Source organism: Dama dama, chromosome 31 (assembly GCF_033118175.1).
Source record: "Dama dama isolate Ldn47 chromosome 31, ASM3311817v1, whole genome shotgun sequence".
NCBI lineage: Eukaryota > Metazoa > Chordata > Mammalia > Artiodactyla > Cervidae > Dama > Dama dama.
This window is the reverse complement of record NC_083711.1, coordinates 31,602,260-31,621,241: the sequence shown is the minus strand read 5'-3', so window position 1 is coordinate 31,621,241 and position 18,982 is coordinate 31,602,260. Positions and strand designations below refer to the sequence as shown.

At 40.7% G+C, this 18,982-nt stretch overlaps 1 protein-coding gene across 1 annotated transcript in view; it reads left to right on the top strand.

Annotated features, from left to right (window-relative positions):
- The first annotated feature begins 2,105 nt into the window (after nt 1–2,105).
- Nucleotides 2,106–18,982, top strand: part of ROBO1 (roundabout guidance receptor 1) — a 442,006-nt gene continuing 425,129 nt past the window's right edge. The window contains exon 1 of the mRNA XM_061134342.1: nt 2,106–3,131. Coding sequence (XP_060990325.1) covers nt 3,077–3,131 — 55 coding nt within the window. The 5' untranslated portion in view covers nt 2,106–3,076. The remainder of the gene's footprint in view (nt 3,132–18,982) is intronic.

The window sequence follows — 18,982 nt, the reverse complement described above, 5'->3', positions numbered from 1 at the left end:
AAATAAATGTATGATTCACTTTTAAAACTATCTTTTGTTAGGTAATGTGTGTGCTCACTTTAAAAAATGTATAACAGTATTTAGAAAAGCATAAACCCATTCCCATCTCTCCATCTATCATGCATTCTCTTTTCCAGAGTCAACCACTGTAAGCAGGTTCTGGTATTTCCTGATAGATGACAAATAAGCATCTTGAACTTCTTATAAATAACTTGGCACATAATAATTTATTGAGAAGTATAACAGTGGTAAAGAACCCACCTGCCAATGCAGGAGACATAAGAGACATAGGTTTCATCCCTGAGTAGGAAAAATCCCCTGGAGAAGGGCATGGCAACCCGTTTCAGTATTCTTGCCTGGAGAATCCCATAGACAGAGGAGCCTGGCAGGCTACGGTCCATAGGGTCACAAAGAGTCGGGCATGACTGAAGCGACTTACACGCACATAACAGCCCTAAATACCAATGCTGCTGTTGTTGTTCAGTTGCTAAACCCTCTTGGACTTTTTGTGACCCCCTGGAGTTTGCCAGGCACCCTTTTCCTTCACTGTCTCCCGGAGTTTGCTCAAACTCATGTTCACTGAGTCAATGATGCCATTCAACCACCTAATCATCTGCCGCCTCCTTCTCTTTTGCCTTCAATGTTCCCAGCATCAGGGTCTTTTCCAATGAGTTGTCTCTTTGCATCAGATGGCCAAAGTGTTGGTACCAATACCTACCATTTATTGGGCACTCACCATGTCTTTGGAGAAGGACATGGCAACCCCCTCCAGTATTCTTGTCTGGAGAATCCCATGGACAGAGAAGCCTTGTGGCTACAGTCCATAGGGTCGCAAAGAGTTGGATACCACTGAAGCGACTTCGCACGCAGGCAACTTCCCTTGTGGCTCAGCTGATAAAGAATTCACCTGCGATGGGGAGACCTAGGTTTGATTCCTGGCTTGGGAGGATCCCCTGGAGAAGGGAGTGGCTGCCCACTCCAGTATTTTGGCCTGGAGAATTCAGTCCATGGGGTCACAAAGAGTCGGACACGACTGAGTGACTTTCACTTCACTTCACTTCACACCATGTCTTGGGTGGTTTTTGTATAGCGCGTTTTTTAACAGAAAGGAAGAAAAATGAATGAGTGAATGAATGAATGCAGTAACACCCATCAAAGGTGATAGGTTTGTTTTGCTTTGGATTTGTGAATATCTCAAAAGTTTCTGTTTCAGCAGGGAAAACAGAGATCTGGCCTGGTAACAGAGATAATAACTGGTTGGTTGGTATTTTAGGGAGAGGTGCATGGGATGTTAAAGCCCACACCTTTTGGTTTTGAAACACCAAATGGCTTCTCCTATAAGCACAAACTCCAAAGTAGTCGAGGATGTTTTTTGCATTTTTCGCTCTCCCTTAATTACCTCCCCATGGTTAGCATTCTGATACTGAGAGTCAATGAAGTTGAAGGAGAGGTATTTGGTTACAAAAAAAAAGGTCCCCAGGACCCACCCCTGCGCCCCTCGAATTGGTTAGTCTTTCTACAAGAGCCTCAACAACCACAGTGTAAAATAAACTGATTTTTGTAATACAGTGCCCATCTCCTGATACATTTTACATAGTTATTTCCCTAATTCCTATCCCAAAGGTTCGTTTGCCCATATTTGATTTTTTTTTTTATCCCCCTATTTTAATGGGAATGGGGAAGGGTGAAGACAGAGTTATCTGAGAGTTCATTCCAACTCCTGGAAGCGGTAGGGAAGAGGTTAAGCTGGACCGGAGGATTTTTGAAGTCTTTGGCTGGGAGGTTCCATTTGGAGAAAGGTGCAGGGGAGCCAGGGGTGGCGAGAGAAACAAGGCGAGTTCCCATTTGCTCGGATTTGTGATCCTGAGCAGTTTGATTTCTCACCTGAGGGCGCAGTCGGGCACCCTGGCTCGTGGATGGAAATATTAACAAGCAGAACTTGCCAGGGCGGCGTCTGGAGAGTGTAACCTGACGCATGGGAAGGACCGCGCGGCCCCTTTAAGTGTTCTCGGGCCGGGAAAGAGAGGGAGGAAACTGGGAGCCGCGGGGAAGGTGGGGGAAACCCACCAACGACCGAGCCAGAGAAGGGGCAGCGTGAGAGCAGAAACTTCAGACGCTGCTGATCCCGGCGGAGCTCGGGTGAGCCGCGGCGGCCGTCACTCCCACCCGCTGAGGCACGCTCCTCGCCCCTCTCCGCTACCCGGGGGAGGTCCGGGAGCTGCCTCCCTGCCGCCACCACGAGCCTGGGCTGCGGGCAGCCGCCGCTTGGAAGTTTGGGCTCCAGCGTCCCAGCCGCGGAGCGTTCGGGGTGCTTTGCGCGCACGCCCCAGCGGCGAGGGGTCCGAGGGATGGTGAGCGCAGCGCTGGGCTGGGAGCGCCCGGGAGGCGTGAGTGTGTCCGCGGACCGGCTGCCGTCCTCAGGGCCCTCCGCATCCCCCAAGTGATGGGAACAAGGGCCCGCCCAGGGAACCGCTGTCCCCGCACCGCCCCCTTGCTCGCCCCCAGCGCGCGGAGTCACCCAGGCACACCCCCGGCACCCCGTGCCCGCTCTCCAGAAGTGCTGCCGCTGCCTTTGCCGCCGGCGCGGGTGGCCAGCTGTTGACTGGGCTCGCCGATAGGCGGAGAAGCACTTTTCGGCTCGCCCTAATCCGGTCTCACACCCCAACTTTGCCGCCGCGCCGGCCCTCGCCGCGGCGCTCGGGCGCACAGTGTGGGGGCGCACGCCGGGCGGCTCGGAAAGATCGCGGAGGAAGGAAACCGCACAACTGCTCTTCTGATTCGGCTCTTTGTTGTTCGCTCTGGATGGTCCTTGGAAGTGGCCGAGCCTCCTCGAAAACCCTGGCGCCAGAGAAGGCAAACCCTGGAATCCTTAGTCTGCAAAGGGCTCTAAGATATTGACAAGCGTCCGGGACGGTGGACCAGTAATTGCCCTGAAAACTCCTGGCGGATTGACCCACGTTGCTTATATTAAGCCTTTGTGTGTAGTGTGTGTGGAGTGTGGCTTCATAAATTCGGGGACCTCATTTTTACCCCCTCCTCTTGGCATGAGACTGTATGCAGGATCCACCCGAGGACAATGATCGCGGAGCCTGCTCACTTTTACCTCTTTGGATTAATATGTCTCTGTTCAGGTAACCCCGCGTCGTCTTTCTTCACCCTTCATTCCCCCCTTCCACGCCTCTTCTCCACTTTCCCAGATCAACCCCGAGCTGAATTTTGGTGACCTCTGCCTCCTTCCAAGGCCAGAGGGGCCCGACCCCTGGCAGGAGTTTTAGACGAAAGGGTTCTTAGATGGTACTTTGTGCTGTCCTTATCCCCCCATCCCCCAAGACCCTCCGAGCCTCTTCGCAGACCTAGGCCTTTTGCCAAGTTCGAGGCACGCCCAGATCTCTCCGGGCAAACGCGCGTCTGAGCGCGGGGTGGAAGAGGCAGCGGGCGGTGGTGAGCTTGGGCCCTGAGGATGAGCCAAAGTCAGTCCGATCGCTCTGCCGCGTCCCTGGGGAAGGGAGCTGTGCGCCCAGGGAGCGGTAGCCCAGAAACCCGCCAGGATTCCTGAACCTGGTCGTGCTATTCGTCCCTCCTCTTCCGAGCAAACGGGTTGTTAGTAGTTGTTTTATGTAACCAAAGTCTGTAATTAAATTCGATGCTGAAGAAACTTCAGGAAATAACTCCTTCTTACGGTAGGATATGAACTAGCCACTCTGGCTGGCTGAGTTTAGAAGGGAAACAGACAAGTTGCAAGTATCAGAAAGGGAGCACTTAGTTGCCTGGGAATATTCATTGGCAAGGGAAAACCGAAGGCTAGGTTTAGGATTTGGGGGATTCATTAAATAGTATGGAAACTCTTCATATGAACCGTTGGAAGGATGCTGCAGTGGGGTACGTCTGACCTTAGAGGGTACACTGCATCTACACCAATAGTTTTCTGACACTCCCTAAGAAACTTTTAGTATGGGGGAACAGAGCCACGACTCAACTTTTCTTTCTTTCTTTTTGGTAGATTCTGGTTTCAATCAAGGATCCGATTTCAGGCCTTAAAACACACCACACACACACTCACACTGCAATACACACACACACACACACACACACACACACACACACACACACACACACACACACACACACACACACACACACACACACTGCACCTCAGGGAATTTTTTATAGGCCTGTACTGAGCTTCAAGTTGCATCAAGGCCTGTAGGTTAGAGTCACTCAGTTTCCATGATTATGAAACAGTTTTGAAAGGTTGATTTGAGATTTTTGTGGTCTATGGCATAGTTTATATTTTAAAGAAGGATTTTGCTTAAGGAACTATGTAGAAGAAAAACGTAATCAGCCAAATGATAGCGAATAAACCCTTAAAATAGTTTCAGCCCACGAGATATGCTTTCTGACTAAAAGGAACCTTTGCAATGAAATGAAATGAGGAATTCATTAAATCGTTACTCCTTTGAAGAACACAGAAAACTGAAGTTTTCATATATGTCACAGTGGAAGATGAATAGATGAAACCAACTCTTTGGGGCCATCTCTTCTTACTTCAGTTTCCCCTTTCTCTACTATAGTTTTTTTTTTTTTTTTCTTCTTCTTAGTTTCCAGGTCTGAATGATTGAAAAGTTCCCCACCCCCACGACCGGGTGAGGATGCAAATCAGAAACATTCGGATCTGATCTCTCTATTTGTCTGTCTTTGCTGCGTCTCCCCCTAGTTTAATTTACAGCTTCAGATACCTTTGAGGTTTTTGTTGATTCACCTTCTCAGTTAAAGTTTATTCACGTGTGTAAAGTGAAGTGTCAGTGTGATAAATGACTGGAGAGCCAGATTACTGAAGATAGGAGGATTAATGGTCATTAGTCACTGTTTGAGCTGAGTTTGTATATGTTGAGACATTTTATCATGGCTCTAGATTAAAGATAGGGTCACACTAATAGGGTATCACTGAAAGCTGGTCACATCAGCGTGCAAATTCTCTGTCTTCACTTGGAGAAATATCTTGGAGTGTGTGTACTGCCCTCTCAGATGTCATAATTTGATGAGTACCTAGTATCTGAGATTTGTAGTTTAAATAGATATAAATCATTTAGACCTGAAATGATTTCTGGCTTTGTGTTTCTAAGTTACTTTTCCACTGAAGTCACTGATGAGTTTCATAAGTCTTAAGTTTTCTAAGGGGTGTGGTTCTCTACTTTGTTGGCTGGGTCAGAGGTGTGTACCTTGTGAGATGCTCTCTCATATTTAACCTGAAGCTGTTCCTAACTCTTCTGCTGACTTTAACTCCTGCTGTGCGTTTGAGCTTGGGGAGGCCAAATTATTGGCCTGCTGAGGAGATTTCATGAGAGTGTGCTATTCTAAAGCCATCCTATTGATTTGAGTAAACCTTCACAGAACTCAGATAAGTAAGTCAAGTTGGGCGTGCTTAAGACACCTGGACAGGGAATGAATGAAGTTCTTGAAAGATCCTGTTTCATATCTTGCCTCAAGCCTAAGATCACAGTCTATCACTTGTTAATGGAGTGTATTTAAGGGAAATGTGGTGAGTTTAAATAAATCAAAGTGAACCGAGGGGCTACGGTACCTTCAACAAGATTTAACCTGTAAAAGCATCTATTGGTTGTCAGTTCTTTTTTTCTTTTTTTAAACCTGGCTGCCAACTTAACAAAGTCCTGTAGTTTTCTTCAAACAGATTATACATTTCATGTTGATGTGTTGATGTCATACTTAACATCATATATTATATGTTTGCTTTTTGTAGCCTTTTATTACACTCATGCTACCATATATAACTTTTTATTCTAGGAAACTAAGATTTTGGAAAAAATAAGTATTTCTTTAGAAATGCTTTTTTATAGTGAGTTTCTTTAGTGTTTGTATACCTCATTTCTTTTCTATGGAGAGCTAGACTTTTGGTGAGGGGAGCAGATGGAATAGCACTGGAAAAAAAAAAAAACCAACCTGTGTTATCTCTCAGGACCTGATTCTAAACATTGTTTCCTTCCTTATAGACTTCCTCTCCTCAACTCCATTTGCGAAAACCTGCTTTTAAGTGAAACAAGTGATTGAATTTCAGTTCAGACTTATGATGAGATCTGAACTTGGAATGAAGTGGAAATTGACTAGTGCTATCTTTCTGCTTTTTTGAGAGGTGGGGGCAAGTCTTTTTCTCTTATTGGGAAGAAAATGTTTTGGGAAAAGTTTCACTCTGTAAACCACTTATCTGGGTCTATGGTCTCTCTCTCTCTCTAACTGGAAGATTCTTTGGCAATTCTGCTAATTTCTTATTTTAAAATAAACTTGTTAGCTTTAAAATATACTTGCCTGAACACTGTGACATCTTTTAAAACATAATATTGTGAGATAATGGTCCCTCTAATACATGAGATAATTGCAATTAAAATGTCTTAGAACAGTAAGTTTATCTGAAATATTCCTTTAGTCTTCACTGTGACAATTGAAATATTCTTGTGTGAGTTAGTGATACGAAATGCTAAACTTCAAACCTATAATCAGTTATTTGCTTGTTTATTTATTTTACATGGAGTAGGTATAATTTAAAATACTGGGCAAGAGGTATGAAATTGGCTGGGAAACTTAGAATAATAGCTTGCCAATGAAGATTGTAAATAGTTGAGTATGTATCATTTTCTGTGTTTATAAGAGATGCTAGAGTAATGCTCATGTTAATTTCTGGCTTTTTGAAAACTGTTTAATTCTGAAAACAAAAATACAACTGCCTTGAATGCTTGATTTCTTATGGAAAAAATATAAGGAAGTCAAAATTTTACTCAAAAATTAGGCCTTAGGTAATCTTAAATAAATTAAGAAATCTGTTAATAAGAAAGGGGGGAAAAAAACCAGTAGAAGCAGAAGTCTAGAGAAGTACAGTAGAAGAACCAGATCCAGAATTAATCTATAATTAAGTTTTAAGCTGTAGGAGGAAGAGGAATGGCAGTAGATAGAGCAGCCAAATCTGAGTGCACCCCTCTGACCACACATAGGAAAAAAAGCAAATCTGAAAAGTGGACTCTTGAAAAATTGATGTCAAGGTATATGCTGTATATTTAACAACTGTATAAAGAGCTAGACATTTTTAAAAAACAAAGTAGTTTGGAAGATGGAATCATTTGAAAACAAAGGAGTAGTCTAAATCTTTAATGAATTCATATAATTTTTTTTTTAAAGCTGCATTTAATAAGACTTTAGAATGTTGATTACCTCAGCTTATTTAGTGGAGTCAAAAGCTAAGTAGTTACCTTCTGTATCACAATGTTTTTGCTTAGAGGAGACCAGTAAAGTGAAAGAAAGAAATAATAAAAAAAACGAGATCATGTTCAAATTCTGGGGTACCCTAAGAAACTTTATGATGATGACTACTACTCTTGCTTTGAAGATATGACTATCATTTGTTGAACATTCACCATTATCTTATTTAATGCTTGTAAGAACCCTATGACGTACGTAGGTGCTATTATTAGTAAAATATTGCTTTATCTGTGTTTTATAGTTGTGTTTTATAGATATAACATCATAGAGATGTTAGGAGATACAGATGAGAGGGGATTTGAACCAAGTTGATTCCAAAACCCTTAACCACTGTGCACTTTCCTAGTTGAAAGAGAGAAATGAAGGATTTAAAAGAAGAAAGATTATGGTTCAATCATTGTGTAATGTTAAAGCACGTCCACCAAATCCACCTAAATAGGACTGTGGTTTGAACACTTGAGAATTTGGAAGGGAGGCTTTTCTTATCCTGCCGTTAAGTAAACGATTTTCAAATTTTTAGATCACCAGGCAAGACAATGATTCTTTACCTTCAGTCAACTCATATCCAGCCTTTATCATGTCTGCATTTTCTGGCATGCTTAAAAATAGAGACCGAACAGAAGTCAAACAATGACCTCTGGTGATGTGGAAATATACAATTCCAAGTTGTATTTTGAAAAATGAATGCCATCCTCATTCATGCACACTTGAGGAAAGATTTTGTTCTGAGTCCCAAGGCAAATAATTGGTGCTTATCAGGGAAGAGCCTGTGGAGAAGCAATCATTTCCCCTGGGGTTGCTTTTTCCTCTCTGGGTTGGGCATGGGCTGGTAGTCATTTAGTAGCAGATGAGCCTTCTGCTTGACTGCTGTTCACAGATGACTCACTTCATGGTTACTGATCATGGAAGGGTGTGTGTGTTAGTACCTGGTTGATCAGCTGGTTGGAAACTGCTTATGCATAGCCAATAAAGTTGCCATCCTGCGGAGATCAAAGGCCACCTCCTTCCTTTCCAATTCTGGATTAGGATGGTTTCCTTTCCCCCGTCTCCCTCTACCTTCAGCCCTTGCCTTCAATCTTGCTGTTGAAGGAGAGGAGGAGAAAAGATTATCTGTAGTGTATGGGGAGATAGCTTTGATCCCTACCCCACTGCCCCTGTCTTCCTCTCTTTAGCCATCCAAAAGGCTATTTCTAATGCTGGAAGGTGTTCTGTTGCTTGCTTCATGGGGGAGCTCAATCTCCTTTTGCTTAAACCAAAACAGACTGCTACGAATTCCCTTACTTCTGTGATTTTACTTGGCTTCCAAATGTCTTACAGCAATGTTGTTCCACACATAAAACAATATTTTGAACAGCATGACTGTGCATATCTTTCTGACTTCGTTCAGCGAGAGAAGTACCTTACCACTTTGGTGTTCGCAGCTGTCCATGGCTTAGAGCCAGGAAAGGATATCTGTTTATTTTCTTTAATTAACTTATTTTATTAAAGGAGGAGAGTGTATAGAAGGTAAACAATCGTAGACAGGGTTCTTGGATTGTGAGTTTGATGCTGAAAAGTCTATAGGCCTGATGTCTGTCACCTAGTTTGACAGGTAAATGAACCATTAAAAAGCACCACCAATGGATACGAGCAAATGTCAGCAGAGCAGTGTGGTTCTGCCTTAAGTGGGAATATATATTTTTGTATCCAGTGAGTGACTTATATGCAGCATATAGGAGGTAGTAATAATACAGTATAGTTCTGGGACCTATTTTTTTTTTTTTAATCACGGTAGTCTCCCGTTTTAGAAAATATTAGATATTTTTAAAGCAATTCCGGCAAGTAGTAGCTCATGGTTACACTTTCTCAAAATGCCCTTGATTGGATTTCAGAAAGTGTCAAGTTCAAAGTATGGGTCACCTGTGCCTGTGTTCAGCTTGTCTGTACATGCCCTGAAAACCAGGGACAGCTTATCCACAGTCAGCCTTGAAAGGAGCATGGAGTCTGGAACTTTCTCTCAGCTATTTACAAGAGGTATTAGTAAGTGGAAGAGAGTCAGGAGACCTGTCTTCCATGGACCTTGGTTCTTGGTAAAAACGCAAAGAAGAATCTTGAGTTCTCACCTGCTGCAAGAGAGTTTATTGAAGATTAAGAGAGAACAGAGAAAACACCTTAAGAGAGAGGTGGGCCAAGGCCTAGGAAGGCAGTGGCCCAGAGCGCTGAGGTGTAGAGTTTTTAATCCAGTTGGTCGTTGATTGACAGTCTTAATTGACAGCTGCAGGTTTTATAACCAGAGGCTGTGATGTGCATGTCCTTCCTATAATTCAGCCTATTATAATTAGATATATGTATTCATAGAATATTTATGAACATTTAAGGAGCCCAATGAAACAAAGGTTATCTAAGGACATGATAGCCAGTGTGAGGTGTGCGTGAGTATCAGGATGGGACACAAATCCTTCCAGTTGGCCAGTGGGGGATTTTTTCTGGTCCCCTGACCATTTTACAGTACTGATGGTGTGTTTGGGGCAGCGTTGGTTAATAGCTTGGTGGGATTAGGTGGCTATTGGGCATGGCAGCTGACTGGGATGCCTCTAGTGGCTCATGGCTAACTTTCTGTCTGACAGAGGTTCTGCTGCTAAACAATGTAAGAGACCAAGTCTGTATCCCTGAAACACTGTGGATTCTTCTTTTTATTTTATTATTTTTGACTATGCCATACAGCTTGTGGAAACTTAATTCCCTGACTCGGTATTGAGCCCAGGCCCTCGGCAGTGAAAATGCAAGAGTCCTAACCACGGGACTGACGGAATTCCCTGTGAATTATTCTTTTAATGTGAGGAAAAGTATTTTTGAAGTCATAAAATCATTACATATGACCTTTTAGTAGTTTAAAATCATTTAAGGCATATGTTATCTCTCTTTTGATTTAACTTAAAATTTCATGAAAATAATAAGAGATATGTTTCTATGACCATCAGGTTCTTTGGAGCATGTTATGTATGGTCATATTTTATGCACCATTATAAAAAAAAATGTCAGCTTGGTAAACTTATTCCTGGTTGTTAGCAGAAGAGGAGACAGAGGCCAGGTTTTATTTTCTCTCCACCCACGTGACCGAGGCCCTTTTCTGTCATTAGCAACCCCTGGTAGAATTTGAAAAGAAAATGGGGCCAATGAGTGAGTGAATCAGGCTACATTTGTCTGTTTCAAGATTATTTGTCATCAGATGGTGCTAATGAGGTACTTCCTCAAAATTTTATCTCCAAACTTCAATAACATGCATACTCTGTTTTCTGTTTTAGCATGTGATTGTTTTCTTCCGCTAACAAATATATTAGGTTTAGTTTGGTTAAAAGTGTCTGCCTTCAATTCTTTTTCTATATAAAGGAAATATAAAATGTATCCTTTTTAGTCTTACTGATCTAAAGCTGATTTTGTTTACTCAGGCTTGACTTAAAAGGCAGTCTTCTATTACTCGGAAACTTCACTAAAATGGTGTTTGTTCATATATCAAAGTGTTAAAACGCATTTGTAAGTGTTAACTGCACACCTCTGGGTAACTTTAAACTACTTCAGTTGCCTGGATTGGGAAGTAATTTCAGTATTTCCAGACCATTCAATTAGCAAGTTGTCTGACTAAAGTAAACTGGCTTGTTCAGCCTGTGAGAGATAGACTCATCTGTTTTTCGCCCTCATGTTTGAAAAGAAGTGAACATTTCCTTAGCAATCTGGTGTTAAGTTTGGAGTTGGAATTTGCTTAAATTAATGAACTTAGTATACTGCCAAAACCTAAAGATGTAGAAAGAAAATGGGAGACGGGCAGAAGCTTGGATGCTGTACAGAGAGGAGGGGCATTTCACTGACAAGATTGTTGCTTTTCATCAGCTAATAATTTGGAATTAATAGATGCATCATGAAGGCAACTATTATTTAGATTAAGTATGTCCCGAGAGGAGCACTGCATTATTTGATCTTTTTTTCTTGCTAAGCATCATCCCAGGAACTCATTCTTTCCTAGGACCCCATATTCAAAATTACCCTTTCACCATTTTGCATTTGGTATACTGAATAAAGTCCTTTAATAACTGCACATGATTATTAAATATATTATTATCAGTTCAGTTCAGTCGTTCAGTCATGTCTGACTCTTTGTGACCCCATGAACCACAGCACGCCAGGCCTCCCTGTCTATCACCAACTCCCGGAGTCCACCCAAACCCATGTCCATTGAGTTGGTGATGCCATCCAACCATCTCATCCTCTGTCGTCCCCTTCTCCTCCCACCTTCAATCTTTCCCAGCATCAGGGTCTTTTCAAATGAGTCAGCTCTTCACATCAGGTGGCCAAAGTATGGGCGTTTCAGCTTCAACATCAGTCCTTCCAAAGAACACCCAGGACTGATGTCCTTTAGGATGGGGTGGTTGAGTCTCCTTGCAGTCCAAGGGACTCTTGAGTCTTCTCTAACACCACAGTTCAAAAGCATCAATTCTTCGGCGCTCAGCTTTCTTTATAGTCCAACTCTCACATCCGTACATGACCACTGGAAAAACTGTAGCCTTGACTAGATGGACCTTGTTGACAAAGTAATGTCTCTGCTTTTTAATATGCTGTCTAGGCTGGTCATAACTTTCTTTCCAAGGAGCAAACATCTTTTAATTTCATGGCTGCAATCAGCATCTGTGTGATTTTGGAGCCCCCCAAAATAAAGTCAGCCACTGTTTCCACTGTTTCCCCATCTGTTTGCCATGAAGTGATGGGACCAGATGCCATGATCTTAGTTTTCTGAATGTTGAGCTTTATGCCAACTTTTTCACTCTCCTCTTTCACTTTCATCAAGAGTTTCTTTAGTTCTTCACTTTCTGCCATAAGGGTGGTGTCATCTGCATATATGTTTAGACATAGCCTGATAATGAAAAAATACTTAATTAAATGATGAGGTATGGATCTAATTATGTATACTGAATCTGAAGGCTAGGAATCAATATCTCTAATAATAATTATTATAAGGTCTAAACATACAATGTTATGGGCTGGCCCAGTGCTCCCACATCTTATTTGATTCCACATTAAGAATGAAGGCATGGCCGTTATCCCTGCCTATCAGTATGGAAAATGAGGCTCAGAAAAGTTAACTTCCTTGACTAGTTGGTCACCTAGTGTGGTGGAATCAGAATTTGAAACCAGTCTGATCCCAGAATTTGGGGTCTTTACCATTATACACACTACATTGTTCCCTTATAGGAAAATGACTGTAAATCAAACAGTATAAAATGTGTATATATAACAAGGCTAAGATGCTTTTTATGTGAGGGAACTTGCTTGTGCTACCAGGCTGTTTTAGTTCCCTTTTAGATGATGGATTTTTCTGGTATATTTGATTGTCTGTTCCCCTCTTCTGCTTGTGACATGGTAAGTAACAAAAAAGAGTGCAACCCTGATAACATACATGATCGATAACAGAAATATAGGTGCAGCCCCATAACATGATCTGGTGGGATTCGGTGTGTTCAGTTTGTGGAGTAAGTTTGAGATATTAATAGTAAAAACCAAGCAGGGCTTCCCTGATGGCTCACTGGTAAAGAATTGCTTGCAGTGCAGGAGACTTGGTTCGATCTTGGGTTGGGAAGATCCCCTGGAGAAGGAAATGGCAACCCACTCTAGTATTCTTGCCTGGGAAATCCCATGGATAGAGGAGCCTGATGGGCTCAAATCCACGGGATTGCAAAAGAGTGTTTTTTTGAGTTTGAAAATAGCATAATTAGTACTATGATATATAAAATATGTTAGGCAACAGCTTGGTGAGAATCTGTGATTCAGTTCAGTTCAGTCGCTCAGTCATGTACGACTCTTTGCAACCCCATGAACCGTGGCATGCTAGGCCTCCCTGTCCGTCACAAACTCCTGGAGTCCACCCAAACCCATGTCCATTGAGTCGATGATGCTATCCAACCATCTCACCTTCTGTTGTCCCCTTCTCCTCCTGCCTTCAATCTTTCCTAACATCATGGTCTTTTCAAATGAGTCAACTCTTCACATCAGGTGGCCACAGTACTGGAGTTTCAGCTTCAACATCAGTCCTTCCAATGAACACCCAGGACTGATCTCCTTTAGGATGGACTGGTTGGATCTCCTTGCACACCAAGGGACTCTCAAGAGTCTTCTCCAACACCACAGTTCAAAAGCATCAAATCTTCAGTGCTCAGCTTTCTTTATAGTCCAACTCTCACACCCATACATGACCACTGGAAAAACCATAGCCTTGACTAGATGGACCTTTGTTGGCCAAGTAATGTCTCTGCTTTTTAATATGCTGTCTGGGTTGGTCATAACTTTTTTTCCAAGGAGTAAGCGTGTTTTAATTTCATGGCTACAGTCATCATCTGAAGTGATTTTGAAGTGCAAGAAAATGAAGTCTCTCACTGTTTTCCTTGTTTCCCCATCTCTTTGCCATGAAATGATGGGACTGGATGCCATGATCTTAGTTTTCTGAATGTTGAGCTTTAAGCCAACTTTTTCACTCTCCTCTTTCACTTTCACCAAGAGGGTCCTTAGTTCTTCTTCACTTTCTGCCAAAAGGGTGGTGTCATCTACATATCTGAGGTTATGGATATTTCTCCCGGCAGTCTTGATTCCAGCTTATGCTTCCTCCAGCCCAGCATTTCTCATGATGTACTCTGCATATAAGTTAAATAATCAGGGTGACAATATATAGCCTTGACATACTCCTTTTCCTATTTGGAACCAGTCTGTTGTTCCATGTCTAGTTCTAACTGTTGCTTCCTGACCTGCATACAGGTTTCTCAAGAGGCAGGTCAGGAGGTCTGGTATCCCCAACTCTTTCAGAATTTTCCACAGTTTTTTGTGATCCACAGAGTCAATGGCTTTGGCATAGTCAATAAAGCAGAAATAGATGTTTTCTGGAACTCTCTTGTGTTTTCGATGATCCAGTGGATGTTGACAATTTGATCTCTGATTCCTCTGCCTTTTTGAAAACCAGATGTAATATCTGAGTGTTCACAGTTCACGTGTTGCTGAAGCCTGGCTTGGAGAATTTTGAGCATTACTTTACTAGCCTGTGGGATGAGTGCAATTGTGTGGTGGTTTGAGCATTCTTTGGCATTGCCTTTCTTTGGGATTGGAATGAAAACTGGCCTTTTCCAGTCCTTTTCCAGCAGTGGCCACTGCTGAGTTTTCCAAATTTGTTGACATATTGAGTGCAGCACTTTCATAGCATCATCTTTTAGGATTTGGAATAGCTCAACTGAAATTCTGTCACCTCCACTAGCTTTGTTTGTAGTGATGCTTCCTAAGGCCCACTTGACTTCACATTCCACAACGTCTGGCTCTAGGTGAGTGATCATACCATCGTGATTATCTGGGTCATGAAGTTCTTTTTTGTACAGTTTTGTGTGTATTCTTGCCACCTCTTCTTAATATCTTCTGCTTCCGTTAGGTCCATACCATTTCTGTCCTTTATTGAGCCTGTCTTTTCATGATATATTCCCTTGTTATCTTTAATTTTCTTGAAGAGATCTCTAGTCTTTCCCATTCTATTATTTTCCTCTATTTCTTTGCCTTGATCGCTGAGGAAGGCTTTCTTATCTCTTCTTGCTATTCTTTGGAACTCCTCATTCAAGTGGGTATATCTTTCCTTTTCTCCTTGGCTTTTCGCTTCTCTTCTTTTCACAGCTATTTGTAAGGTCTCCTCAGACAGCCATTTTGCTTTTTTGCATTTCTTTTTCTTGGGGATGGTATTAATTCCTGTCTCCTGTACAATGTCACGAACCTCCATCCATAGTTCATCAGGCACTCTATCAGATCTAGTCCCTTAAATCTAAAATTTCTAACTTCCACTGTATAATCATAAGGGATTTGATTTAGGTCATACCTGAGTAGTCTAGTGGTTTTCCCTACTTTCTTCAATTTAAGTCTGAATTTGGCAGTAAGGAGTTCATGATCTGAGTCATAGTCAGCTCCCAGTCTTGTTTTTGCTGACTGTATAGAGCTTCTCCATCTTTGTCTGTAAAGAATATAATCAATCTGATTTTGGTATTGACCATCTGTTGATGTCCATGTGTAGAGGCTTCTCTTGTGTTGTTGGAAGAGGGTGTTTGCTATGACCAGTGCATTCTCTTGGCAAAACTCTGTTAGTCTTTACCCTGCTTCATTCTATACTCCAAGGCCAAGTTTGCGTGTTTCTCTGGGTGTTTCTTGACTTCCTACTTTTGCATTCCAGTCCCCTGTAATGAAAAGGACATCTTTTTTTTTTTTTTTTAGGGTGTTACTATCCCTTTAAAGTTATATCGTCAGATGACAAGTTGTTTAGAAAACAGACATTGTAATGTTGGTAAACATGATCCCTGTACTGTAATCAACACTCAGAAGTAATACAGGTGTCTTTTAAAAAAAAAAATGTTACTCTTTTGCTCTTCTTACTCTTTTGAATAGATATGTCTCTTAAAGATTGTTCTGTAATTTCTTAGATGTGGTTTTCTCTACTAAACTCAGTAATGTTCCAAAGTTATTTCGAAATGTGTAGGTGGAATGTTACATTTCTGTTCGCATCTCTATGTCCGTAGGTTTATGACTTTTGTTGTTTAGTCGCTAAGTCGTGTCCGACTTTTTGCACCCAGGCCTATGTCCGTGGGGTTCTCCAGGCAACAGTACTGGAATACATAGGTTTATGTGAAAATGAACATTTCCTCAGTTTCCTACCCTTTACCAATAATCAAAATGGTATCATGTCTAAAACTCTCTATTATATGAGACCCGGGGTCACAACCTTAAAGTTTTTACTCTGTCAAAATCTACTTGATAATAAATGTGAAAAGTGAAGTGAAGTCGCTCAGTCATGTCTGACTCTTTGCGACCCCTTGGACTGTAGCCTGCCGTGCTCCTCCATCCATGGGATTTTCCAGGCAAGAGCACTGGAGTGGGTTGCCATTTCCTTCTCCAAATAATAAATGTATTTCTATGCATTTATTTTTTTTGCAGCTTAACATTCATTTGCATTTGATAATGCTATATTAATTATTAATGGAGCTTAATAACATTATTTATTCCTTAGTAAATGACATTCAATCTTGATTTTCTTGATTAGATAAATCAAGATTATTAATCTTGATAATAATGAAAAATTGTTAACCAACTGTCTTCTTTGTTGCTATTAGAGACTTTAAAGCATGTTTCAGACATACCTGATAATGTATAGCTTTTAACACTACATTCAGGTTGTGTACATATAGACAGGAAAATGAATGTTGAATCACAGGAGTGAATTGTTGGCAGTCTATGAATGAAAGATGTTTTCATATGATGGGAGAAGGCAGAGTTTCATTTGGGAACTGATAGATCGAGCGGATTTACTTAGTCAGCAAACTCTGCCTGAAATAAGTAGCTTGCCAAAGAGTGTTGAAAGAAAGAGTAGAATGTCTTGTTGAGCAAAGTGAAGTATTAGAAAGGTGCATCCGGCAGTGGTGATCTGAAAAAATGATGTAACTGTTTGAAGAGATGGGTTTTATAGTTAGTTGTTACGGAATTTCATTTATGACCCTATAATATTTTAGAGGACATTAATAATAGCATTCATTCTTTCATTCATTTAATCAATCCTACCAGGTAACAAATTATTGAAAAAAAATCTCATTCCTTGCACTTACGGAATTTATGCTAAATGGTTGATTGCCCAATAGGTAATTTAATACATGAGTGCCTTGTGAGCCTATGTTTGGACCATAAAGAGCTTCTGCCAAGTGGAGAAGAGGTGATAAAAAAAATTAAATTTGATAACCATAATTCTTAGAAACTAATATAGTTACTTCTTAGTATATTCTCTGAGGGTATGTATGCATAGCAGTATACAGATACATACATTTAAATATAATGATAGATGTTTTATTTTTCTTAACCTATGAGAGAATCATTTGGACAATATCTTAGAACAGCTTTATTTCTATGCTTCTACTTTCTCTGCAGTATCCTAACAACTATTCTTTATCCTACCCTCATTACTTTCTATGACAGGAATTATCTCCTCATATCATAGAAGATTCCATTTATAATTTTTGTGTAAATTTGCTCATTAATTAAGCTAAAATTCAACTCTATTTCCTATTCTACTTGACTCTGTTTTACCCTCCAAACTCCCCATGGTAAATTCAGTCCAGTTTCTACATGAAACTGTTCCCATTTTGAAGATAGTTAGGCTCTTTTTAAATTTTCTGTTCTCCGTACACAAGATATCCATTTTCTTCCAATTCTGTTTTTTTCATAAAGAGTCATTTCACTTGGTTATGTTATTTTGTTGTTATTGTTTTTAATGTATATTTTGTCAGTGTCCTAAAGTGTGACATGGATTTTGAGGATCCTGTTTTATTTTTTAGTGAAAATGTAGGTAACTTTTAACTTCTTCCTAGTGTTCAGATAAAGATTTCATTTAAAAGCTCTGTCAGTAGTTAGCAATACAATGCTTTTCTGGATCAGGAGATTTAAAATATATTAATAAGCTAGATACTTATCTTCCCATCTTCATTTACCACTGAACCGTCTTCACACTGCCCTTCCTGGTCTGACGTCATGATTGTTGGCAAGGAAGATAAGAAAACATTCAATTTGTAAGATTCTGTTTTTCTTTTCTGATAATATTTTATAATGGTTAAAAACATATGCCGTACGGGGCCTATGAGAGCAAGGCCCTGTCTCAGGTCTAAGGGATGGGTGACTGGATGTTGCCATGGCGATGTGTGGACTAGTGTATAGACACTCTCAGAGTTTTCAAGAAGACGCAAAAATCTATGTTTTAAAGTAAAATCTCCCAGCTGACAAATGGGGACACTTAAGTCCAAATAATAATAATAACAACAACAACAATAATATGTCATCACAGCAACTGTGGCCAACAGATCATCATTTTGTATTTATAATTTTACATCATCCATCTCATATAGAACTGACTTATCTGTTGCTGTTTATTCCTACTCTAAAAACATCAGTATCCCCTCACTCTGTTATCTTCAGCATTTTAGAAGCTTTTACTTTTCTGGTGTTTGGGCATCCTTACTGTATTGTTGCTAGCTAAATAGTTAGATAATGGCTTATTTATTTAACCAAAAGCTTCTGCCTTTATTGGGAGTTATTTACATTTTACAAACTGTATTTGTTAAACCAGGCAAAGTGATCAGTTTGACTGTTTATTCTTTTGTCCTAAAGCTAACAAACAAAGAGAACAAAACCACAAGTCCTTTGATGAGCTAAGAGCCTCTGATGAACTTGAATAAGTAAATTTATTCTTGAATAAGGGGAAATTATCAACAGAGACCATCTAAAAGTTTACTGAGTACTATTAAGAGACATACCACTGTGTTGCATATGAATTACAGGTTGAGAACGACTATTAAGGAAATCTGAAGAAATAGAAGTAAAATTGGGGCTAAGGCTGAATTGTAAAGAAGCCTTTACCTTCTTCATGTATTTGTTGTAGGATCATTTCTAAAACCTAGTTTCCCATATTTGTTTTATAGATCATTAGCTGTTTGACAGAAATATTATCAGGAGAGCCGCTTAATCTAAAGGGTCAGTAATCATTGCCAATTGAATATTAACGAGAAATGAAAATAAAGCATCTCAGAAATAATTTGTCAGTGGAAAATATTATTTAATTTACACGATATTGATTTATGCACAGCTTTTAAAAGCATATCTAGCATTTCTGTGAGGAAACTTTGTGCATAATTCA